Raw genomic sequence first — 26,307 nt, 5'->3', positions numbered from 1 at the left:
CGCTGCTTTTATGTATTTGGTGACACAGCTACTTTCCTTGCCTTCCTTTTGGTTATAGTATGATTATCTTGGTTCATTATTTTAAGAACTGTGAAAGTAACTAAAAAAATCTCTCAAGAACATGTTTGAGGTGGCATCCATCCACATCTTATTTGCCACTGCATTTATAATTAATGAATATGTAATGGATGACTGCTTTCAACACTGTGAAACTATTGCAATTAAAGACTGACACTGTGGCTCACCTACTATATATGATGCAAGATGATATGAATAATGTTTAATGTTCATTAAAATACCAGGATAACTTTAAACACATTTTTAGACAAAATGGTAACACAGAATCACATGGAGAAGGAATAGCTTCATGATGCAAATTGAGGTGTTTATTTCAAGTAGTAGATCCCAGTGGGGAGTAGTCTGGAGTCCAAATGATTGGGCCAAAAACAAATTGGGTGCCTGTTTGTTGGCATATGCTCTCTAGTTGCTGACATCTTGTTCTGTCATCTGGATGAAAGTGCGAGGGCTCCTGCAGAGCTGGCTGCCACCATATTTTAATTTAAGCAGAGAAAGCCAGATGGAAGTGCGTCTGCCCAGCTGTATTCTAATGCTTGCAGGAATATTGTTTGACGTGCTGTAGCTATGAGGAACAGGATCCTGTCTCATTTTCTCCTTCAGCTGTGTTTCCATGCTGCCCTAAAGCATAACCCTTGAAGCTTCATTGATAATTACCACCAGTCTATCATTGCTCCTTGCTTGCTGGAGCTTTTCAGGAGAACAGCCCAGGATTTTCTTTTTTCCATCTATTAATTCCTACTTGTTGATGCCTGCCTTGCCTTCTCCTTATAAATGGACAGACTATGGAAAAAGGAACAGAACACAGCTTTACTGGCAGTCAGCTAAAACAAAAAGTTGGTGGAGATTTTTTTCTGCAAACATCTGAACTAGGAATAGGTAAAGGCTGTATAAAGGAGATTACTGCAGTAGAAATGGCCACTGCCTCCCTCTCCTGCTGTGCTTCTAATTAACATAATCTTGTTGGCAGCTGCTAAGGAGTTATGCGAGATGGGGAATATTGTAGTTAAGTTTCTTAAAAGCGACCACTGCTCATAGTAGCTTAGCTGCCCATTCAAAATATGTGTGTGAGTACATACACCCTTATATACTTACATATTGTATTAAACAGCTCTGGTCATGTCTGAGTGACCAAGGTTCTTAAAAAGGGGAAACCCATGATCCATGGCCTTGGAAGAAGAAGACAAAGGGTTTGGCCTATGAATTTTTTTTCTCAGTGATATGTCTTACTTTTTGCTCACATAAAATAATTAGCGTTATTAAAATAAGTGTTGGCGTTTTAAATTGAATGCCTGTGGGCTTGGACAGAGACTGCTTTCTCTAAGGATTTGTAAGAATACAAAGGCAGATTCCTTCACAGATTGACATGAGCTATTTAAACAAAATCAGTATGAATAAAGAATTTCCCCTAAAGATATATATCTTATATTTATGCATATATGAAGTTTCTGTGACTGTTTTTGTTAAGTAGTACAGAGGGTGCAATTGTGGCTTATGAAGTAAAATTCTGTTAAGAATACTAAAAGTAATCCCTAAAAGAGAAAAGGAGCACCTATTTATGAGCAGAGTATGTTTGCTAAAACTAAGCACAACCCACTTGATTGCAATATCTAGGTTTGTGGGGAAAGTCCTGAAACCTCAGGTGGCAGTGGGATGGAGTACTTCAACCCTTATCCCACAGCTTTCCGAGGGAAGAAATATAGTTGACAACGAAAGGGCAGGAAAATTATCACTGCTGGAAATAGAGGGGCTTGTCGAATTTTCTGCTTCGCATCCAACTAACGTGACTGGCCTTTGGTTCTAATATTTTGACTTGAAGAAAGGGATTTCTCTTTGCTTTCCTAACTCAAGCCACAAATTTCTTGCCCAGCCCTGGCATGTATGAACAAGCAATGTGATACAGCAATTCATCAGTGATGCATTATTGTATGAATTCAGTTTGTAAATTTTAAAAATGATGTTTTGTGTATTATCAAAATCTGATTGTGTGATGGCAGGGATATAGCTCTCTGGGTTTCATGTTCTTCGGCAGTCTCAATGTCATGTTGTAAAGGATATACACTTCCCACTTCAAATGTTCTGTTCATAATTCTTTCATTATAAGAGGGAAACTAATTTTTGAGTATTTCTGAACCTGCAATCCTACATGCAGTTTCCTGAAAGGAAAGCCCTGTATGAATAATGATCTTACTTCAGAATAAACTTGTAGGCTTATAGTGTTAACCTAATCAAGTAACCCTAAACTGACATGCATTTTGCATAAAGTTATAATATAATTGATGCACGGACATACCTATCCATACCTATAGAAACATAAAAACGAAAAAAAAATGTTTTGAGTACTGGTTCAGTAACTTGCTTTCTTCATTGGGGAACAGACTCCATCATGCAGTTTCTAGCATTCTTCTCCTGTGTTACTGCCTCACTAACAATTCCAGAAGGAGAATTCAGTTCTCCTTCAGTTCTCTTACTCTCTCCTTTATTTGTTTGTATATACAGTATGTCAGGGTGGCAGTGGTTGCTTGAATCACTTCCATGTCCTGTACCTTCAGACAGACAATTCCTTTCTATACCCATATAGCAGGTTTATCACCTGAATCTGTTTCCTTTCATAATGCAGCCTAAGTATATTGTGAGCTTAATTATACATACCATATCTGTGTTCAGGGATCCTGGTGCTGAGTGGTTGGAGTGTGAATGTGTATGTGTTACTTTAAGTCAGAAAGACAAGTTAGGGTTTCAGAGTTGTTGCCAAGTGGGCAGGTTTTTTCTCCCCTTCCCTTCCCTTCCCTTCCCTTCCCTTCCCTTCCCTTCCCTTCCCTTCCCTTCCCTTCCCTTCCCTTCCCTTCCCTTCCCTTCCCTTCCCTTCCCTTCCCTTCCAGTCAGTATGGCTCCTGGAGACTGGCTGGATTAGTCCCTGCAGTTTTCTTGGCAAGATTTTTGGAAGTAGCTTGCCATTGCCTTCTTCCTAGAGCAGAGAGAGAGTGACTGGCCCAAGGTCACCCAACTGGCTTTGTGCCTAAGACAGTACTAGAACTCACAGTCTCTCAGTTTGTTACTTAACCACATTATAAATATAAATTAATAAATTCCTGCTGGTGTATCAGCCACCCTGCTGCCCAGCAGAATCCCTGTTTGACCTAGTCTTTGGACTAGTGTTAGAATCCCCTCCCTTCTTGGTGTTGGGTGACTTTAGCCTTCATGCTCAGGAGTTTATGGCCTCTGTGATGACCATGGCCTTGTTCCAATTAATTTTGAGACTGACACGTGCAGGTCGACATGTTTTAGAGTTCATCTTTGCCTTTGAGCGGTTGTGCAGTGATCTGGATACAGAGGCATTACATATAGTCCTCTGACATGGTTACATATAGTCAGATTACATGGCCTGGATGAGATTGACTGACACTTATGTGCTTTGTGGGAAGAACTTAACAATTAAGATGGTCTGCTCCGGGTACGTAATGGATCCAGACAGTCTCTGGTGGGGCTTGTGGAGGTTCTCAGCAATTCTATGAGCAGTTCTACTGAGTTCTTGGTTGCACTGTGTAATCAAGAGGTGACTTGGGCACTTGATGAAATTGCTCCCAAGGAGCCTCTCTCTCTGTGCTGATCCCAGATGGCCCTTTGGTTTACAGTGGAACTTCTGGAGATGAAGTGACACAAGTAATACCTAGAATGCTGATACAGAAAGGTGAGAAGTGAACCTGAGAGACCACAAGTATAAGCTTAAGTTAATGTCTACACCATGGTAATAAGAGAGGCAAATTGTCTTTACTTGTTGCTTATTGTGTTGTGGGGGAGCTGTTGGCTATATCTTTTAAGGTCATATAATATTACCCTGTGGCCTAAAGTAAACGAAAGTATGTATTGATGGGCTTAGTGTAAAGAAAACAAAGTTTTTTTTTTTAAAAACCTGATACTATTTAGGGGCTCCTTGGGATTCTAGAGCATGCATGCCAATTGTTTTTCCTCCAATTGTTTAAATGGGAATAGTTGCCTTACTATTAATTAGAACCACTGTAAAGAAACATCTATTCCATTTATCTCATGGAATAGATTACATTTAATGTAAAATTAACCAACATTTTGGTTAATAGATGACTTTCCATTTTTTAAAAATGTTCCAAATTAAAATTCTTGACCCATCACTTTTGCAGTTGTTCATGAAGTATTGTTGAGAATAAAATATTAAAACACCATGTTTTTGACATACAAAATGAACTTTGTAACTGGATTATGGTAGGGTTTTTTTCATTAGACTCACAGAAAAGAATATAATAAGCAGAACATTATTTAAAAACTTGTTTAGATGCAAACTGACTTCATGTTCTGAAAAATGTCAAGATACGTTTAAATGAAGACAAATTCTATGAAGAAAGCTTAATAGTGTCTGGAGAATATAATACTTCAGGCATTCAGAATATGCTGGTGTGAAGCTCAGCTAAAGGCAGAAAACATTTTATTTGCTGTCATTAAATGGCTCATTTGCTATTTTGTCAAAGACACATCCTGTATTGTTATGTCCTATGCTTTCTAATATTAAAGACAGAAGTTTTGGGACCACCTGACTTCAAAAGTGGAGCTTCCTCTCTTCCGTTAACATTCCTGGTATTGGCTTTAACTAGTAAACAAGAGGTAACAACAATTACCTTACACTTAATTAACCAATTTCGGTTCTGAAGTGTAATTGTGACTGTCAAACACAATTAGTGTTTGGCTGAGTTTGCTTCCCCAGGAGGGACTAGGGCCCAACCAGAGGTAGAAAAAAGGGCAATATTTTTCTGAAACATTTTTTTAATGAAAGTTTTTTCCTGTAAATCCATATTATATGTGTATTTACATTCAGTAAACTGTGTACAAGGACTCTTCTGTTTCTTTTCAGAACTGTAATAATATGCATGGAGCTGCAAAGTAAAACCAACAGTAGGTTTGAAAGAGGGACAGGTAGTGGGAAGGATCTGAATTGTTACAGAGACAAACAGAGGGAGAACCATTTTTGGGCAGTACAGTTTGCACTAACTGCCCTTTAAGAAAACTATTATTTGTAATTAATGTGAAGATGTTTTGTTGGAAGAAATATTTTAAGAATATTTAAAACACCCAAAATATCCAAAGAAATATTTACTTTGGATATTTGGGGTGTTTTACCCAGTTTCTGCTCATCTTGTATCAATGTACCCACTTTGTATTATGACCTTCCACCACAGCCCATAACTGAAAATACAGGTGGCTCCCACCCTTATGACGTTTAGGAAACTGAGCACTGAAGATGTTATCTAGCTGAATAATGAAACATCTGCAAGAAAACAACCAAGCTCAGAGAACCCCAAGGACTCCACAGTTTAGGAAACTGTTGAATACCTGATTGTTCTCCCAAGCGTTGGGCTAGGGTGATTGTGAAGCCCTTTTTAGTTATGCTAAGTTATATTTGCCTATGGCTGTTGTGTATTGTTCTTCCAATTGGCCAGGTTCTTTTTTTTCCGTGTGTGTGTGTGTGTGTGTGTGTGTGTGAGAGAGAGAGAGAGAGAGAGAGAGAGAAATTTTTATCTGTAACCTGTCCAGTCCTTGAGCAGTTGGGTGGCCACAAAATTGAATAAAAAAAGAAAGAAATGCAAAATGTGGCTCTTGGTTGCTGAAAGGTTATCCCTGATTCAGAGCATTCCTATACAAAATAGTTCTGTATGGAAGTATATTTAATACTTTTTTAAACCATTAAGTTAATTACTTAGAATTGCATTTCAATGCATTCCAAGCATAGCAATAAATAATAGTTATTTTGTAACATTTTTGTTATAATATATTTTGTAACATTTTGTAAATAAAAATATTTGTTATTAGAAAGATTACTAGAATCAGTCCAAAATTACTTATAACTCTGTAAGATTTTTATAATCCATTTTTAGCCTTGCCAAATTCTGATGGTTATGTGACTGGCTGAATATTAATTGTAGTGGTATTAAGCTGGGAATGTAATATTTGAGCAATAGGTGTATATAGATACTTATGCTTCTTTTTTACCATATAAATAATTATATCTTATGGGAGCTATTTGTATATGTGCAAAAGGTTTGTTGAATACTTGAAAGAATTTGGTTTTGGCTGGGATCAGATTATAGCAAGACTTTGGGACAACAATTACAGTGGTACCTCGGGATACAAACTTAATCCGTTCCGTGACTCTGGGCGTATCCCGAGTTGGTTGTAACCTGACGCAAATTTCCCCATAGGGTTCAATGTAAATCCGGTTAATCCGTTCCGCCCTCCGAATTTGGTCGCACCCCGAAGCAAATTTTCCCATAAGGTTCAATGTAATTACCGTTACTCCATTCTGGCGTCCGCGGACCACGCGTCAGGAGCGGGAAAATGGCTGGGTGCCGCGCGGCGGGAAAACGGCCGGGCACCGCGCGGCAGGGCGGGAAAATGGCCACAGACCACGTGTCAGGGGTGGAAAAATGGCTGCAGACCATGTGTCAGGGGTGGAAAAATGGCCGCGGACCATGTGTCAGGGCGGAAAAATGGCCGTATCCCGAGGCGGAGTTCGCACATCGAGGTAAATTTTTGCGGCCGGAGCTAGTCGTAACCCGAAAAGTTCGTTAGTAGAGGCGTTCGTATCCCGAGGTACCACTGTAATTAGGAGAAACAGCAGTGTTTGGATGTTCCATTTTTGTTCATAGAGGATCTTGTATACCTTTGCTCATCTTGGAATACCCTAGTGATCTTACAGTTGGGCTCATAAGTTTACATACCCCTTGCAGAATTTGTAAGATGTAGATTTTGTAAGCAAATATGAGTGATCAGACAAAAGACCTTTTTTAAATTTGTAATGTGTTTCAATTAGGCATCACAGAATAGCACAATCATTAAACAAACCATAGTAATAAAGGAAATAATAACGTTTGCATATCCTTAGTTCTTAATATTGTATATTGCCCCCTTTAGCATCAGTGATGGCTTGCGGACTTTTGTGATAGTTGTGAATGAGGCCCTTTATTTTCTCATGTGCCCTTGAGAAAATTTTTGCCCTTGCCACATAGATAACCGTGTGCTATACTCAGTCTTGGCCAAAAGACCAGTTAAAGATCTGCAGTAATGTATAACTTTTTTTTTTTTTTTTTAGAAAGTTTATATGCTATTACTGTTTATTAAGTGTACAGACTTCCTAAGCAGTTTCTATAAGCCCCACCCCAGGATGTAGATTAAAAGGTGTAATTAAAATATCAACAGGTTGAGATAATCTAATTGAAGACTAAGATCCTGGCTGGCTGTTTTCAGGTGAACCTTTTAATGTGTGTTATCAGTTGTTCATTATGATAATTTGATTAGGCAACTAGTTGACAGGATAGCCCAGTTTTTAATCTTAATTTCACATTTTTGAAAAATAGGAGCTTTTGTTTTTGAAGACAAAGAACCAAATCAGAACTACATTTCTCAAAATGTGGATTATGTTTCTGTGGATTTGGGGTGGGGGTGTGACCAGATTGCTCCAATAAACATGGGGTTTTTGGTTTAACTTGTACTAAAATTCCGGGATTTCAAAATTCTATAGATCTGCCATTTTTAAATTCATTCCTCACTTTCTGTCAATCTCTTAATTTGTCCCAGAGGAGAAGGAATGTGGGAAATTTTCTGAAAACATACTTTTTTTTTTCTTTTTAATATACCTAAAAATATGCCTATGTAGCAACACTGATTTTGAGGTGGGAAAGAAATCCAGGTAGTCCTCAGGTTATGAATGCTCAGTTTAAGGATGACCCATAGTTAAATATTCAAGTTAAATACACAATGGTTTGAGTTAATTACACAATACTACTTACACAGTATTATACAATAATACTGTTCTGGCTTACATACAAATTCGACTTAAGGGCAGACTTTGGGAATGGAACTCTTAAACTGGGGACTACCTGTACACAGAGCAGTTGCCAATGGTCTAGCAGAAAATGTTGGAACTGTTGTCCATGGATAATTTCTTAGTGCATTAATCTAAGTTTGCATTATGAATAATAACTTATTCAGCATCCCACAAATAACTATATCATGCTGTTATGAAATTTCAGAATATTGGTGTAATTTTTTCAGTTTCATATGCAGTATAGAAAACATCTGCATGTATTCTTGTGGCTACTGTTGCATTTGGAGGAATCAGTTGGAAGAGGTTGGAAGGAAACAGAGATTTTGAGTGAAAAAAAATGTACATTCTGTCATGACCTGCCCACTGATATGGATGGAATATGATACATTTATTCTGATATACTTTAAAAAGTTAGACTTTATTATAATAATTCTGCAGAGAACAAAAACCTGAAACTCAGTAATATAATATGCAAGAAGTTTTGTATCTGGACACAGATGCCATAAAAGACAGGATTCAATTTTGTTAGTGAGCTTTCTTTTTTATATGATTTTTGCATAATTCAGCCATCCTCTTCAGGTATTTTATTGTTCAACCATAATTGGATTTTAATTCTGTAAGAGCCTATAATTGTATTTGAGTTACTGTCTTTTTAAAAGAAGATGGAGCTAAAATTGTTCTGAAGGCATTGGACAGTGTATTTAATGTGTCTGTCATTATATTTTAACCTCTCATTTGGGATACATGACACCTCTTTTGTGCCTGACTACAATTTAGAAGTACATCTCTTGACATTGTGTATAAAGAAATAAGTGGGATAGAGGCAAGACTGAATTAATGATGTTAGCAAATGGTGCTCCCTGCATTTCCATTCCATTTGGAATACAGCTTTCAAACTTGTAGACCTCTGAAGTGCCATTGCCAGTGACAGCCAGTCAAGATCTGATTGTACCTTGAGTCAAGCTATGCTTTTTATTGAAAAATACAGTATATTGAGGCAGGAATAGAAACATTTGGCTGTCCTTTTGAGTGAACCAATGAGGGCTCACTGCCCAATGCCTGATCATTGCTATTACCTTAGTCTCTTCCAAGAGTGCAGACATAGACTAAGATTTATCAGATCTTTTGAATTTATTTGGAATCTGTCATGTAAAGTTTCAGATGCATCTTTACACAGTGGATATGGACACACAGCTGTTCACTGTATTAACATACATGCCAGAGTTGTGACACCATAGATGACTTTCCAATTCAAAGAATGTTGAATAAAAAGTTTAATCTTGTTAAAAGGTGTATTTGGAAAATGTTTACTCTGTTTTTAAGGGCCGTGGTTTTCTATGTACCAACTGGAATCCAGGCTATTTCTAGGCAGAATTTGGGTCTAAAAACTGGGAACTTTTTTGTTTTTGCATCAGAGGCTTGTTTTTGAATCAGAGTGGCTACTTGTTAGAGTTCGCACATCTATATTCAATTGATATAAAACAGTTTTGATCTAGATTTCATAGTTGCCACTTAATTTCACTTTAATAAATGAACAAGGTTTCTGAGTATTTGACAGGCATGCAACAGTACAACTTCTCTGTAAGGTTCTACTCTTTCTTCATACATATGGTCATCTAATAATATACCAACAATATATTGAATGCCACTGGTATGTGCTTGATAAATCAGTATGCTTTCCTTGTTGCCCTTTAATAAAATGACAATAACAGAGAAAGGGGAAAAAAACAGAAGAGACAGAGGCAACCAAAAATACTAACAGAGCTGAGATAGATAAACATTCACAAAAATACTGACAGATTCAGTATTTTTAAACAGATTTGTTTGTTTAGGTAGCTAACAAAAGGATCTTCATTTTTCATTAGCAGATATAAACCTGTAGAATAGCTTGAGCTCAAAATAGCCAAACATGCATGTTCAAAATATTTTGTTTTAAACTAAAAAAAATGGCTATTTTGAGCTGTGTTTCAAATGTTCTGGGCTGTTTCAAGTGCTGTATCTGGAATTTTGTTTCGTGTGTGTGTTCCCCAGCTTAATCAATACAACAGCAAGAATTGGATATCTACCTGCTTCTAGTGACTTAAACTAGATAGAGCAATGTGAGCGGTAGGGTATACTTACTTAAGAATGTAGCATAGGGCTGAACTGTTTTGGATTCTATTGAATTGCTGGAGAAAGAACACAAAAGCTTCCTAACATGCTCATCAAGGGGTGACCTGGTTCAGAAGGATACTTCTGAGGAACATTTAGTGGCCAGATCCTAAATAGCACCCCCCAACCAACTGTACAACCATGGACTCTCTCAATCCCCCCCCTTCGCTCTCATCAAGAGCAAGGACCCACACTCTTCCCCACCCTACCTACATGGAACAAGCCCAGGTTCCACCCCACCACGCGCACACACATATACACAGTGCTCACCCAGGGGGAGCCAAATGTATTGCCAAAGCCCATCCTGGCCACTTCCTCCAAACCTGCACAAAGTTTCTCAGTCCGAAGATGAAAAGTCCAGCCTCAGTACATTGCAGTCTTCCAGATAAAGATGGCAAAAGCTCTGGAGTGAGCCACCCACACAAACCAGCCATGGCTTCTGCTCCATTCTCTTTAAGCCTGGTGATCACATTGCAAAGGCAAAATAGCCGGTGATCCTTGGCAAAAAGTTGTGCAGCAACTGTAGGACATAAGTCAGCCCAGCAGCTTACCCACTGACCTGCTCTTCATCCCACTGCTGTCAAACCAACTCTGCCAGATGTCTGTGGCCTTCAGTACCAGAGCGAAGTGGTATGGGGCAAGGAGAGGTCATGTGAAGGGCCCAATGAACCTAATTAGGCAGACCTTTCCATAAGACAGGAGAGGGACAATGAGCAAAGAGCCATGGTAGATAACAATATTAAGCTGTGAGTTGCATTGCAAAAAAAGAACTCATCTTACCACTGAGAACTTGGGGGGGGGGGCACTGGAGCTATGGAGAACCTGATCACTTTGCTAGGGTGGTAAGGCAAGCAAAAGCACCCAAATAACCAAGCACCAGAGACTCTGCACCTCATATTCATGCTGTGTAGTTGGCAGACCACCACCATCAGCCATTAGAGGCAGCAGCAGTGGCTGAGGCATCTGGCATCACCAATTTGTGGCCTCTTCCCTCCTAACAAAGATGTACTAGATGAAACAGCAGTGGTGGCCTTCTCAAGCTCCCTGACTAGCCCCAGCAAGAGGTTAGGACACAGTTTCAGCAGCCCTGGCAGAAAGAGTGGCTAATACCAGTGTAGAGCACATGGACCACTTCCACTCAAACTTTGAAGCCCCTGAAACACCTGCACCAGGGGTATGGTGGAGTGTAAAGTTGAGGTACAGGGCAGCACAAACTGCTATGTCCCTCCAGCAGCCTCCCCCTGCTCCCAATAAAAAGGAACCAGGCAGTGCAATGACTGTCCACCCACAATGGCTAGGAGGCTTTCACAGCTAGCAGACACTTAATTTTATCTTCCCCTTTCCCATGAATAGTATGGCAAATGGAGAATTAAGGAACATTAGTCTATATAATAGGTCAAATGGGGCAAGGTTGTACTGGAAGAGGCACAAGATGGGTCTCCAGATGGTGGCAACTTCAGTGGTAGGTGGCAGCAACAGAGGTGCACTATAATTTTTGTAACAATATTTGGACATTTTTAGGGGGCCCATTCAAGGTCCATATGCATCTGATAAAAGAGTAGCATGTTCTGATATGAGCAGAGAGTATTATAACAAAAGGCTACATTGGCCATCAGGTGAAACAAAATTGAAGGTCTTTGGAAGGAGTCTGCGTGCCTGGTGAAGTGATTGGAGAGGCATCCCCCCTTTTTACAGCCCCTCCCTGTCCCTGCATCCATGGTATATATAAAGAAGCTACTGAACACCACAAGAGACTGTCTGAATTGCCATTGCCTGCCATGGTGAAATGCAAAGAACTCATTCATTGTCTCTGATATCTCCACATCCTCTTGGAGTGTCCCCTTTTCTGTCTTATTGTTAGCATTCCAACAGCTTCTCTGGCCAGTTTCCTGCTTCTAATGCAGCTGGAGAATTTTTTATTGTTGTCTTTTAAGTTTGTAGCCAAGTATTCCTCAAACACTTTTTTTACTGCCCTGCATTCCTTTTGCCAGTGCTTATATTCGATTTTGACCTCCTCAGTTTGGCAAGACTAGTTTCCTGAAGGAACTCTTATGTCTCAATAACCTCCTTGGCAGAATTTGTGAGCCAAATGGGTATCCTCCTGAATTTTTTCCCCTTTTCTGCACTGCTGTCTTCAATAGCTTCTTTTTTATTGGTCTCCTCATTTGGGGAAGATTACCCCTCCTAAAGTCTAGGGTTTCAGTGTGGAATTCCTTGGCAGTGGTTCATTTGCATATGCATGAAATGTAATTCCATAGTGGTCACTGGTTCCCATCAGATCTACCACACTCAAATTCCTTACAGGGTCTCAAGCACCATGACCAGCTGTTCCAAGAGGTAGTTCTGGGCTTTGTTTCTTTCTTGTGAGAGGAATATGAATGCATCTGATCTTTTGTGAATAATTAAAGTTGACCGTCATAACAGCATTTCCTCCTTTGGATACTTCCCCTATTGCTATTTATAAATTAAGATCCCTGGCAGTTTCTTGGTTAGGCGATTAATCAATTTTAATCCTGGTATAACTACCACTAGTGATTATGTGAAGTCCTGTTTTCCCATATCCTCCATCTGGTTGAACTCTTATCTCCTTCTCCCTATTCTTTCCCTGTATGTTAATCCCTGTCCTTTCTGTATTACTTGTAGCCAGGAATCAGTATCTCACTGAATTCTTTATTTCACTACCTGTCTTTTTTATTTCACCACTGGTTTTCTTTATTTCACCAGATTTCTGTTATGGTCTCTCTGTGTATATTATATTACATATATATTATGGTACTGTTTATGTAAGTATGTATGTATCATTCCTCTATTCCCCCTGAATATTCCAGTTAACCCATGATACTGGCATTGCGGTGAGCCACAGTGATGACCTTGAAGAAACTATACAGTGATAGTTACAATAAAAAAAAGTTTTAAGTCCAAAAAATGAAGAAAACACCAGAAAGAAGCTCAATCTCATTCTACCGTAACTCCCTGGGGTTGAAGAAGGAGGAAAGGGAAAACACAGTCAGGCTTTCAAGATTCTGTTACTATAACCTGTATCAATAATGTAGAATTCTAGCATACTTGTAAAGCTTTTTTCCTAACTTGGTCTTCCCTAAAGGGCTGACAGGTATATGGGCACCAGTACACTGTACCTTTCCTCCAGTTATTCTTTGCAAGTTCAACCACTTTTTCTCTTGGTAAGGTTATACTTCCCTGCCATGTGCAGGTCTGTGGATGGGTCTGTCTCCTGTAAGACCCCCTAAAAACCATCCCATTTTTCTCTAAGGGATGACTGAACTGATGATGACTGATGATGAGTGCCTGGGGTCAGTTCAAAAGCTGCTCTGTGGCCTTTTTCATGTTTGTTTATTTACTGTATTCATAAGCTGCCCCAGTCAACTAGGACTCTCAACAGCAAATAACAAGAGCAATATACATACTTAAGCCATAATATATAGTCCAAATAAAAATTAAATATGCAAGAGGCATCAGGACTAGAAGCTGAATGCCCACTGGAATAACATAGATTTAACTTGCTCCTAAATACAAGGATGGAGGGGTTCATCCCCACTTCTGGGGGTAAGATACTTCAAAAAGTAGGGGCTACCATTGAAAAAGTCTGTCATACAGATCATGTCAACAATGTTTATACCAGCTGGGCAGATCCAAGACATTGCCTGATACAATTTGGTGCAATGCATTGAAGGGCTTTAAAAGTCATGACTAGCCCTTGGAATTTTGCCTGGCAGCTAATGCAGCAACTTCAAAATAGGGTGTAATTCTACTCTAACGGGGTTGACCCATCAGGAGCCTTGCCACCAGATTCTGGATTGCCTGTAGTTCTGAGTTGTCTCCAAAGGCAGCCCCACATAGAATGCAGTACATTGTCCAACTTTGTGGTGATCAGAGCAAGAGTGTCAGCCCCACTAGATAGACAAGACCAGAAAATTAACAGGAAGATTTGAGCTGTACTTTATTGAGATAGGCTCTAATAACAGAATCTTGCAAATCTGTTTGTGCTATACCTCCCCTGCTTCTTAGCCCCAGTGAACCAGAGAGGTGTCTGCCCAAGTTGCTTCTGAATAATACCTTGTTTCGCTGGTCTTAAAAAATGTTTCAGCACCCTTTGCCTAGGTAACAGTTCTTGCATAGTTTCATCAGAGTCATCTCCCTTACTCTCTACAATGAGTCACCATCATCAGGCCATCCTGACTGACACAGAGGCATACCTACTGCAGTAACCAAAACTGAGGAAAGATCAACTATTGTCAGGCCTAGCCCAAAGAACTCCTGGAGACCATGCAGGTTCAATCAGCAAGGTTTATTTGCCAGCACCTGTTTACAGAAAATCTTCTCAGACTGACCAGCAGTTCCCAGGCACAACTCTCTACTATCTTCTGGAATGTTTAGGGATGCGCCAGCTTTCTCCGCTTATCTCCAGAGCGTTGCTCTGGAGACGAGAGCACCGTTTTCACCCCCCTTCCTCCATTCCAGTCCATCACATCTATGAACCCAGATCTTGCACTAGCTTCTTCAGGGGACCTCTAACCCCTTCAAGAGTGAGTACCAGGACTGTGATCATCTCTAACTTAGAGGAATCAGCAGCAGAGGGCGTGCTTCAGCAGATTATCAGCCTCAGGATTCAGTAAACTGTCAATAAGAAAATAAAATAATTATTATTTTATATTAGTTTGTATTAGTTTTTATCTTCCTTTTTAAAAATCTTAATAAAAATTATATTTTAAAAAAAGGATTCAATAAGCTGTCAATCACCTGAGGTTGACTCAGCTAGGCAGTCAGTTGGAGCAGGTGCAGGAGAGTCAGTTGACAAGGGCATGGGTTCTGAAAGACCACCCAGACTGAGAGCATATGGGAACCCCAAAGCACCAAGCAGACGCATTCTGCTCTTCAAGAAGTAGAGATGTCTATGCTTTAATTGATCCACCCTTGCAGCCTGCCTATATTAGAATAACTGCTGACAGTCAGGCTTTTTACTGGGAATAACGTCAGCTCAGCTCCCATGTTTGGGACTCGTATTTGCATTCTGAACCTTGGTTGTTTGAGCTGACTAGCTGACTACCTTCTTTGGCAGCTGGCCCCCTGGGCTATTGTGGACTGTGCTTACCCATGCTCTATTTTGGCTTTGGGGTGAGCTCCCTCAGAAAAAAACTTGCTCTCCCACATTGGTGGAGTGTCTGTGTATGTGTTGGCACTCGCCAGTTCTCTGCCATGTGGGTAATTGCTTGCCACTCACTAGTAAATTATTTATAAGTCGGTTTGGTGTTAGGACAGGGACTGATGTTAAAGGATTGCTCTGGGGTTTACTGACAACAAGTAGCTCAGTCTTGGTAGGATTTAGTTTGAGCTTGTTCTGTCCCACCTTCCTAACCACCTCCAGGCACTGATACAGAACTTGCATGACATTTCCGTCTCGGCCCGGGATAGTTATGTATAATTGGCTGTCATTGGGATATTGGTGACACTTTACCCTGAACCAGCAGATGATCTCTCTCAACAGCTGCATGTATATATTAAATAATATAGTGGAGAGGATCAAGCCATGGAAAACTCACAGTGGAGGTCCCAAGGGCTCAATTCCTGCTCTTTCAGCACCACTGATTGAACCAAGAAATTAAGGTAGGAGCAGAACCACTGAAAAATGATGCCCTCAACTCCCAACTGCTGCAGGCAGTCCAGAAGGATACTGTGCTCCACATGTTGAAGGTCTAGAGCTCTCTTGCACATATAACATGGAGAATTTTCTCATGGTGGTGGTGGTGTTGGTGTTTCCTCCCTGGCATTTAAGAGTCTATCTAGATGATGTATTATATCCACAGCCTCCATGCCAGTCAAGCAAGTCTCTGTGCATTCTACATACCCATCGTGAATTCCTCTCTCCATATTTGTAACTATTAAATCTCCTATTAACTATAATGCTGAATAGTTGCGCACGCTCTATTCTTTTAAGGTATATTTCAGAGGCTGAGTAACCTGTTTCCTCACCCTATTGTAAAATTTGGACAGAGTTTTAATTTGCTTGACATGTTTGTTGCTGGCTCCTTCATGGTTGTTTAGCCAATTTCAGAAATAATTTTCTGCACTTGTTTAACAATGCATTTGCTTAACAATGCAGAATTCTTACAGCAATATGATTTCTATCTAAATTGAAACTGAAAGTAAGGAAGCTTGGAGAATAATCAAGAGTGGACTTTATTATTATCTCAGTTCAGTTCTAATAATGACAACAAATCCCTAGACTCATATGAGCTCAAAGGTATTTTATTATTATGCATTCATATTTGGTATACAGGTCTAGCTGGTGGACCCTGGTGTTACAGTTATAAATTTGTTTTTCATTGCTGACAAGGCATGGTATGTTTCTGTGATCTTAAATGTTACAACTAAGATCTGAAAATGGTGATAAGAGGGAAAAATGATTCCATAGGATTATTCTTGAGCATGACCTGTATAGTTACAGAAATGAAATGTGTAAACAAACATTACTATGTTTGTTCTTTCAGATATCAGAAAAGAAAGGAAAAGAAGGAAAAGCTGTATTTGGAGGTCCGGTTATCAGCTCACTGTATCAAGAAGAAACCATCAGGTGAATCTGAGTGATATTTTTATGGCTTATGGCATTTTTTTTAGAATATTAGGAAACAGGATGTTTTTCCTGTCAAATAAGAAATAACATAAAAGTATTTTCTAGACACATAATTGTTTAAATCAGTAATTGTCTATGTTGCTGGTATATATTGCTGGTACTAGTTTATCCCTAATGTGTTTGGTGTATCTGTGTGTATGATATGTGTATGTTTCTCATTTTTAGTCATTTAAAAACTATATTTTGCAGAAAGATTTAATATTTTGGGGAAATATTAAATAAGTACTGTAATGATTTTTAATGATGTATTTCACTTTTATTTATAAGCTGTATTCAGTTTTTTTTTAATAGAATGTTTTAGCTGAATATATATATAGCTGAATCATATATATCTAACTGGAAAACTCACTGGGAAATCAATTCAGACTTCTGATGTAAGCACTGATAAAATTGTATGGTAATTCTTTATTAACCTCTTAACAAAAGTCCTGTTTAAAGATTAATGCTAAATGATGCAGTTAGTCAAGAGAAATAAAGGAAGCATGTAAGCAGTGTAAATCTAAGGTTACTAATTGAGGTCAGTTTTTGAAATTAAAAGGAAAATCAATGATGATTCAACATGAAAGTTATGGTTAAATAAAGGAAGCAAAGAAACAGGACATGTCGAGTACTTAAATAAGTAACATGTTACAGACAGACCATGTTTATTCTATTAAACATATTCAAACTTCAAGCTGAGATCAGCCATAAAAGGTAGACCAGACTTAGAAATCAATGCCATGTAGGTCAGTATTAATTTTATTGTAGCAGCTATAATAACAGAATCTTGCAAGTCTGAATGTGCTTCCCCTTCCCTCCCTTTATCTTCCTGTAAAGACATTTTCTCAAGTTCCTTTCTTGGCCTGGGCTCAGGCCCCTCTTAACTGATGGTTGCCTTGCTAGCAGCTCTTCCTCCTGTCCTTCAAGGCCATTTCCTCTGCCTTCTACAGCTAGCAAAGACATTTGTAAATTCAGCCTTCAGATATGGACAATAGCATTGTTGGCAGCATGGTGGTAAATGGGCATCTCCAGAATTTTGAGGTTGAGAACAGAGAACCCAGTTATTAATTCCCACATACCTCTGTTCTGGGCAAGGTTTTTGATTGGATGATTATTCTGTCAGTTTGTGTGAATAAAACTCTTTCCTAGTTCAGTTCAAATTCAGACCTGGATTTGAAACAAAGGTTGGCTGTCCCCTGATATCTTTTTAGATAGATAGTTGGGTGCTGAAAGTAATACACTTGTAGACATTCGGCTGCTATCCGGAAAGATGTTCCCTGAAATTGATGCTTGGAAATGCAGATACACCTGCATTATCTGTGCTCTAGTAACCACCTGCTTTGCCTGTGTTATTTAAGGGATTGCCTTTGAAATTGGTCTGGAAACATCAGTTAGTACAGTCTCAGAAAACAAGACTTTCATCTAGTCCTGGCTGATATAAGGATTATGCCAGTCATTTTCCTTCTGAACCCTGACAAAAGCAGGGTTATGCCACAAGATCCACCTCATTTGTTCATGGAGTGCGTGCAGTGTCATGGCACACCTACAGAAGAGCTTCAGTCCTATTCCTTTGTTCTGCTGTTTACAGGTGAATGATAAGACACATTCTATCTTTTTGGAGAAGACTGAGGCAAAATTGAAGTTGAATACCTTTACCTTTTCTTTGCTGACCTATTAACATTTTGCTATCTTCACCGAACACTGATGAGCAATACTGATTCTCTTTCTTTTATCTTGAACATAGCTACAAAAGTCTTTTTGTTGTTCTTACTATCCTTGATTTAGTTGAACTTTAGCTTTCCTGACATCTGTTTTACAATTCTGGGCTAATTGTCTGAGTCTTCCACTGTGATCTGTCCTTTTTCTACTTCCTGCATGTGTCCATCTTTATTTTCAAACCTTCACTAAGCCTTTTTTCAGTCACATTGGTTTGTTCTATCTTTGGTTTATTTTTCTGATTGAAATGTTTGCAGTTGTGCTGCTAATTAGTTAGGTGCTGTTGAGTTGGGCTTTACTCCTGGTAACTGCATAGATAAATGCTTATCTTATATTGTCTTTAGTAATAATTTTGAACTCTTTCTGTCATTTCTTTGATCCTTCCCATCCGCTTATCCATTGTCCTATTTCCTTCAACCTTACTAAGCATAGTTATTTTTTCCAGTTTGACATCCGTTTACATGATGTCCAAAATATATGAGTTTGTTTGCTAATCATTACCCTGAAACAAAAGTCAGTCTTTATTTGGTCCAGGATTGATGTCAGGGATAGTTAAAATCCCCATCAACAAAGACCATGACTTTTATGAACCAGTGTTCTTTCTAATTTTTCATTTATGGTTTAATAGGCTTCATTGTAGCAACACTTTTTCATCCTTCAATAGTGCATAGGTCTTCATTGGAGTTCTTCAACGTTTTTGTCTCCTACTCTCTTCAAATTCAGTTTAAAGCCCTTGTGATAAGGGCTCACTCTTTCAGCCAAACACATTTTTATTAATCCTTGTGGGGTTCAGCCCTTCTCATATTGGCAATCCATCATCCAGATAACTCCAGATATGATCCAATAAAGCAAATTTCTCCTGTCAAGACAATCCACATATTTATTTCCCTTTCCATGAACCAAGAGAATGGATAAGCTGAGTCTCAAATATCTTGACTTTCCGTCCTTGATATGGTGATACAGTTGCAGTATCATTTGTCCCACCTCCCACCAAATTTCTGAATAGTCTTTTAGACAGGACTTTGGGTGGTGGAATGTTTTTCAAAATATAGAAATAGTGGTGTCATCTTCATAGCTTTCTATAATTTACACCATGAATACTCTCTCAGCCTTGTATCAATCTCTTTGTGTATTTTGCTACTTGGAATGTAATAACCATTTCTATTGTCTGTTCATTAATTTCGTGATCATTGGTATTTAATTAAAAGAGCATAAGCATCAATAAAAAAAAAATCCAAAGCAAAATTAATATGTGAAACAATTTCTGTCCAAAAGGGAGCTGCTGTATATAATATATTATATTCATAAGGCTAATGTGACTTTTTGAGCATCACAGTTTCATCAGTTATTCTTAACTTTATATATTAAAGTTTTAAGAATAACCAATATATTCTTTAAAAGATGCAGTGCAATTTTTTTTTAAAATTGTTTGGATTAATAATTTAAAATAAATAGAACTATGACAGATAGCAAAATAGTCTTCCCCTAATATTTGTGTACTAGACATTCTGATTCCTTATTTTCTACCTCTGTTCTTAAACATGTACTTTGATGTATTCTCAACAACTACTAGTAAATTGCTATTATATGCTTATTATTTTATAAAGAAGATATTAAATCTTCGGGTGATAGAGGCATTTCTGAGGCACTTAAGGATGTCTCAATGGCAAAAAGCCTTTTAACTGAAGATACTGCCACTTTCTGGTAATGGGTTGCAAATAACAGCAAAAACTCTCCCTTCAGAATTCAGATTGTTCTAAGACAGCTTACAAGTAACATCAAAATGTATCATAGAATCACAGTAAATATTACATTAACATTTTAAAGTCATCCTAGTCTTTCTTATAGAACAGTTGCTGCTAAGCAGTCATGTTCATCAGGTTGGAGATTAGGGTCCAGATGGTCATTTTCCTTTCCTCTCCCCAAGAACCTTCATGAATTTATAGTTTAATTTCTTTTAGCAGCAAAGGCAGTGATAGTACAGTAATGGGAAAAAATGTCAAATATCAGTAGTGATTCTTAAAAACATGTTACATCCCTATTTTGAAAAATATTCATCTGCTTAAAGTTTTGAACACTCTTATTAGATATTCTAATTTAGAGTGGAATCCTTAAATAATCTGTTAAATATGATCATGATTTAGGCAAATTAAGATATTATAAAGAAAAGGTAAAGGAACGTATATTATGTACAATCTGCAATTCTTTTAAAAAGTATGGAAGAAACTACAGGTAGTCTTCGACTTCCAACCAGAATTGGGAACAGAATTTCTGTCGCTAAGCGATGCGATCGTAAAGCAACATGTCACATGACTGCATCATTTAGAGACGGCACTCCCCGTTGCCATTGTTAAGTGAATTCCACTGGTCGTTAGCCAAGGACCCACCCCAATCCAAGTCGTTCCAGGCTTGGTCCTTCCCAGGCTTGAGTCTCAGTAAGGTGAGGGACTGGCTCCAACTCCCCCAGCCACCTAACCTCCCCCCATTTCTGCCCTTTTGGCTGCCCTGCACCCTACCTTGCAGGGCAGTAAGCAGCCCCAGAACCGCATGGCTCTGGAGCTGCTTGTCATACTGCAGCTCAGGGGCTGCTTGGCCCCACTTCCCCCTTTTCTTGCTTGCATGCAGCAGCTCCCTCCTTCCCCCTTCACTCGCTCGCACACACCGCCCCCTCCTTCCCTCTTTTGCACACTCAAGGACTCTCCAGGGCATTTCCAGCAAGCGCTCTCTAGCTCACATTGGAAGCTGCTGGCCATTCATAAGGCTTTCTGCTTCCTCCTGCAAAGCCTTCAGCAAAACCCCAGAGCTGCAGTGCAATGCAAAGGGGGCTCAGTGCGTGCGAGCAAATGAAGGGGGAAGGAGGGCACTGGTACATGCAAGTGAGCAAAGGGGGAAGTAGGGTGCAGTGCATGGCATGTGAGTGAAGGGGGAAGGAGGGTGTGGTGTGTGCAAGCAAGTGAGCAAAGAAAGGTTGGGGTGAGTGGGGGAGACTTACCCGAGCAACTTGCGACCTCCCTTGCCAGCTTCCTCACTGATTTTATGGAAAGCCAGCAGAGAAGATTGCAAATGGCAATCATGTGATTGCGGAGTGCTTGGCAATCTAGTGTAAGTGCAAACAGGTTGCCAAGCACCCAGATTGCGATCAAGTGACTGCAGGGGTGCCACAACAGTTGTAACTTCAGGGAGCAGTCGTAAGTCCATTTTTTCAGCAACATCATAACTTTGAATGGTCGCTGAATGAATGGTTGTAACTTGAGGACTACCGGTATTCCAGAATCAGTATTTCAGTGCTTATTTTATTTGCACGACTTTATTCTGTTTTATTTTCCTGTAGTTGTAATATAAAGATGGAAAGTAGAGGGAATTTATAGATTATTTTAGAAATAGCAAATGTCCATAGTATACATTTAAGATCTATCACAGCATTTTATATTTTCTACCCAGACTGAGAGGCGTATTTAGGTGAGTTGCTGAAGTGTTTCATTTAGGACTTAAAATATTCCTGAACCTACATCAACAAAGTACAGGTAGTCCTTGCTTAACAACCACAATTGGGACCGGCAACTCCATTGCTAAGCGGCACAGTCATTAAGCGAAACATCACATGACTGCAACAGACTTACGACCTCACTTCCACTGTGGTCATTAAGCAAGACATGTGACCATGAGTTATGATTTTACTGCTGGCTTCTCCATTAACTCTGCTTGTTGGAAGCTGGCTGTGAAGCGCGTAAATCCTGCAAATGTGGCTGCAGGATGCTGTGACTGTCGTAAATGTGCGCTGGTTGCCAAGCACCCGAATTTTGATTACGTGACCACGGGGACACTGCGACAGTTGTGTGAGGACTGGTTGTAAAGTTACTTTTTCAGCGCTGTCATAACTTCATATAGTTGCTAAATAGGGCAGCCGTTAATCGATCACTAAATACTACCTGTATTTAGTGATCTTTCCTCAGACAGAACGATTTCAAGTTCAAGCAATAATAGGATTATTTGCAACCACAGATGTTTTCTTGAGTGTCAGATCTGTATTTGTTTCCATAATAGAGCAATTAATGGCGTCTCTAGGTCCCACCAGTCTTTATCTAGTGATTCTAATGAACCATAAAAGGAATTATTTAAACTGCATAAGATCAAAACCATTCAAGATGTCTGTCAACATGAAGATTAAATAAATTGACTGAAGTTGATTTAAGCATATGTGGCAGTAGGCAAATCTGGAACCTCCAGTTTGAACTATTGTGTCCAGGACCAAACCAGATTTTGGGGGTAGGGGGAAAGATGTCTAGCAAATGAGTCATAACAACCTGCACATAGAATTAGGTTCCCAAGTACCCAGTGATAGGCAATGATGTCTGTGAATGGCAGGACATCCATAGGTATCTTCTTCTGCAACCATGAAGTATTGATACGTATTAATTAATTAATTGTTTAAATAAATATTTAATTAAAATATTTGTGGTTCCTGAGGGTGTTTCAAAATGAGCCTCCACTTTGATCTCTATTCTTTATTCTTCAGATATAATGCTGGTGGGGAACTTTTTTTTGTGATTGAGGGCTTTGGAATGGGAAGGTGCAGACGACCTGTAAGTCACCTAGGTTATTATGGTACAGTGTGATTCAAGAATGAGACAAGAAAACATGGCATTTAAGGATATGTTGAGAGTGACCTTATAGAAGGAAGCAGGAAGCAGAGACCTGGGCTGGGGCAAAGAAGGCAATAGAGAGGTACAGGAAGAAAAGAAAACACCGAGGAGACTATATGAATGGATGAAAAAAAGTATGTCTTTGGAAGAAGATTCTAAACAGGAGAACTATTTATTTGAAGAAATTATTTGTGCCCGACCCAGTTCCTCAAATCTGAAGCAAAATTAAGAAATGTAGAACTTAGTGTCTCCCATTATCTAGCATAAGAATTATGTAAATCATATTTGTTTGCTTTTTAACACAGATGAAATTTGCAAGGAGAGTAATCATTTCTCAGACAAATTTTAAAAAATAGTACAAACACTTTAAAATTTGATTATTGAAAAAAGGGAAATGTCTATAATCTTTAAAATGTGGGTTTTTTTTTAAATGAAATATATAGTTGTCCTTTCTATGGAAATTAAGATTGCCCAGTTTTAGACAAATGGGTGCAAGAGCTTATGCAGAATGAGCGTGTTGACATTTAGGTTTTTGTTACTTACCATGTTGTCTTGTAAACAATTCCTGTGCAAATAGAAGATATTACAGGAGGAATAGTACAAGGGGTTTTATGTTGTTTGTTTTTCACTCATTCATTCACTTCTGACTCTTCATCTTTTTGCCAGGGCTATCTGTCAATAACTGCTCCTGAGTCCTTGTGACCTCTTACATGGGTCATCAGTGATACTATCTAGCCACCTTGCCTTTTGATCACCTTTCCCTAGAAATATAATGTTTCAGATTGCGTTATAAAAAACAGATCACTTGGGTCAATGGAAAGTTTCTTCAGTAGAAATTTTATCATTTTAGGCAGGGGGAAGCACATCTTTCCTGCAAGGACGAATTGATCACCACTGTTATCCATTACTGACTTAACCTGGAAGGAAAATAATTGAGCAACCAGGTCAATACCTGTCATGTCTCCACATATTCTATCCATATCCTCAAGAAGTGAATAGAAAAATCTGAAAATAATTCAAAATAGTTGGACAAACAGTTGCTGGTTACATTCAGTCATTTTAGATAAACACGGTTCCTTGAAGACCAGATGAAAAGGATGAAATTTGAAAGCCAAGAAATTTTGGGCTATTGAGTCTTCATTCACCCTGTCCCCCAACCTCCTAATTCTATCTAGGATGCTTGATAGTCCCTATCATATTTTGCAGTCTGATGCCCATGTAATTTATCAGTTTTTTATTAATTCCATTAACACAAGCAGCCATCTGGCAACTCTTTGAGTTAGACCAGGCTAGTACTGAACTGGAAAGATTGATGGCTCTAGAATTGATTAGTTGATCTGAGAGATAAATGAACAATTTTGGCAGAAAATGCTAGAGGTCAGTATATGTCTAAAATTTTAAAAACCTTAAAATTTTTTAAGAGCAGCTTTCCATATATAGTTTATAAATTTCCCCTGAGTAAATAATTCAGAAAATATCCTAGTAATTAAAGTCACCATTTCTTACTAGGAGTGTTAATCATAGTAGAAAGAAACATGAGGCTGTACTATGATATGATTGGGCTTCTCTTGGCATTAATTTTGTACTCATGTAAAAAATGAGCCTGTTCCTTGAAACATCAGAGAGAGAGAGAGAGAGAGAGATGCATGCATGCATACATCTTGGTTGTTTTAGTATAACACAACTGCATAGCACAACCCTTAAAAGGCATTAAAAAAATTATAGCAGGTCCCAAAGTTTCAGCCAGATGCCTTACTTGAAAAATTATAGGAGCATGTGATTTCTTCATTTCAACATTTTATGTTATATTTGGAGATATATTTCAAAACCTTCTTTACCACTTTTAAGTTATAAATAACTTAGGTTTGTCTTCACTAAAATGAAGCTGCCCAGACCCTAGGATCTTTGAGAGAGATCTGTCATGTTTTGCCCAATCGGGTAGAGAAAGGACTTTCTCAGCACTATGTCCAGATACTACAATGTTCTTTCCAGGAGCTATTCCAGCCCCCTTTTTGAGATGTAAAGGATTTTTTAATTCCAAGAGATCTTTGTCCTGTCAAGATGAAAATTTATTCTGCTATAATAATTTCTTTTACTAAAATCCAGTTTCTTAATTTGTTTACTTTTTTGTTCATTCTTGTTTTGTACTCAAATGCTTTACTGTTAGCTGACTTGGAGTAGAGAATAAAAGTGAGTCATTTCAACAATAGCCAATACCCAGGTAAAAAACCAAAATTATGGATTTTGTGTTAGGTTTGCACATTCCCTCCTCTCATTTGTTTGGGCATATCATATGTTGACATTATAACTGAAGGAGGATATAGGGCATTTAAGAGGGAAAGTGATGGTTCAATGCAAAATATAATTCCATACATCAAAGTATAGGTAGGCTTAAACTGTGAACTAAGAAGCTGTGTAGTGGTAGATTGATTGCTCCCTATACATTCATTATATTTTTTAAAATGCTTGCATTTATTTCTTCCAATATAGAGAAAGACTTCTATAGTAAATTATAATTTAGGAATTAAGGCTTCTATAGATTGTCTTCTTTTAAGGAGCCATGGAGAGCAACTTCCTTCATAATAGTGCCTGACTTGGCCATAATCTATTTGACAGGTTTAAAGGTTTTCAAGAACTGAACTGTGTTGAAAGTGAACACCTTATTGTACACTTTTAAATGTTTTGTTTAAACTTTTAAACCAGAAAAGAAGATGCCTGCTTCAAGCTTTAAAGGGAAGCACCAAGATGAAATAGATCACTAGCTTTGAGAGTGTGGGAATATTTTTATATAAAAGAGCAAGGAAATACTTGTCCTTTAAAAAAAAGAGAGCATAAGTGATGTGACCAGTATCATTCAGTAGATTTAGCTGACATTTAAAATATCACATTACATACACTATCAGTTGTAGAGCCGGTAGCGGAAACAAGGAGAAAATTCAGCTTTCCCGATAATTACAGTTTATTATTTAAGCGTTGATTAAAATGAAGTTTTCCAATTACAGAAGTACACCTTGAAATCAAATGGTGCAACGGGATAGTGGTAGTGGTGGCGGTGGCATAATTTTCCTCAAGGAATATACAGTGGGGACCTTTACTTGCATTCTCATTTCCTAACAAGTGTAGTGGATATTTTTATTTTTATCAAGGCAAGCTAGAAAATTGCTAAAACTGGATTCCCTTACACTGAAATAAAAACAAAAGTATGCTGCTTTGGGGAAGGGTGGGGGGAATGTAGTTTTTCA

The 26,307-nt window shown here is 38.6% G+C and overlaps 1 protein-coding gene across 1 annotated transcript in view; it reads left to right on the top strand.

Moving 5' to 3' along the window:
• ACBD6 (acyl-CoA binding domain containing 6) overlaps nucleotides 1-26,307 on the top strand; it is a 146,517-nt gene that overhangs the window by 21,088 nt on the left and 99,122 nt on the right. The window contains exon 4 of the mRNA XM_088153763.1: nucleotides 16,585-16,667. Coding sequence (XP_088009889.1) covers nucleotides 16,585-16,667 — 83 coding nt within the window. The remainder of the gene's footprint in view (nucleotides 1-16,584; nucleotides 16,668-26,307) is intronic.

The sequence above is a fragment of the Python bivittatus genome, unplaced genomic scaffold (assembly GCF_059951505.1).
Source record: "Python bivittatus isolate LINGU-HERP-01145 unplaced genomic scaffold, Pbiv_v1 ctg000700_np1212, whole genome shotgun sequence".
Classification (NCBI taxonomy): domain Eukaryota; kingdom Metazoa; phylum Chordata; class Lepidosauria; order Squamata; family Pythonidae; genus Python; species Python bivittatus.
This window is presented reverse-complemented; position numbering and strand designations above follow the sequence as displayed.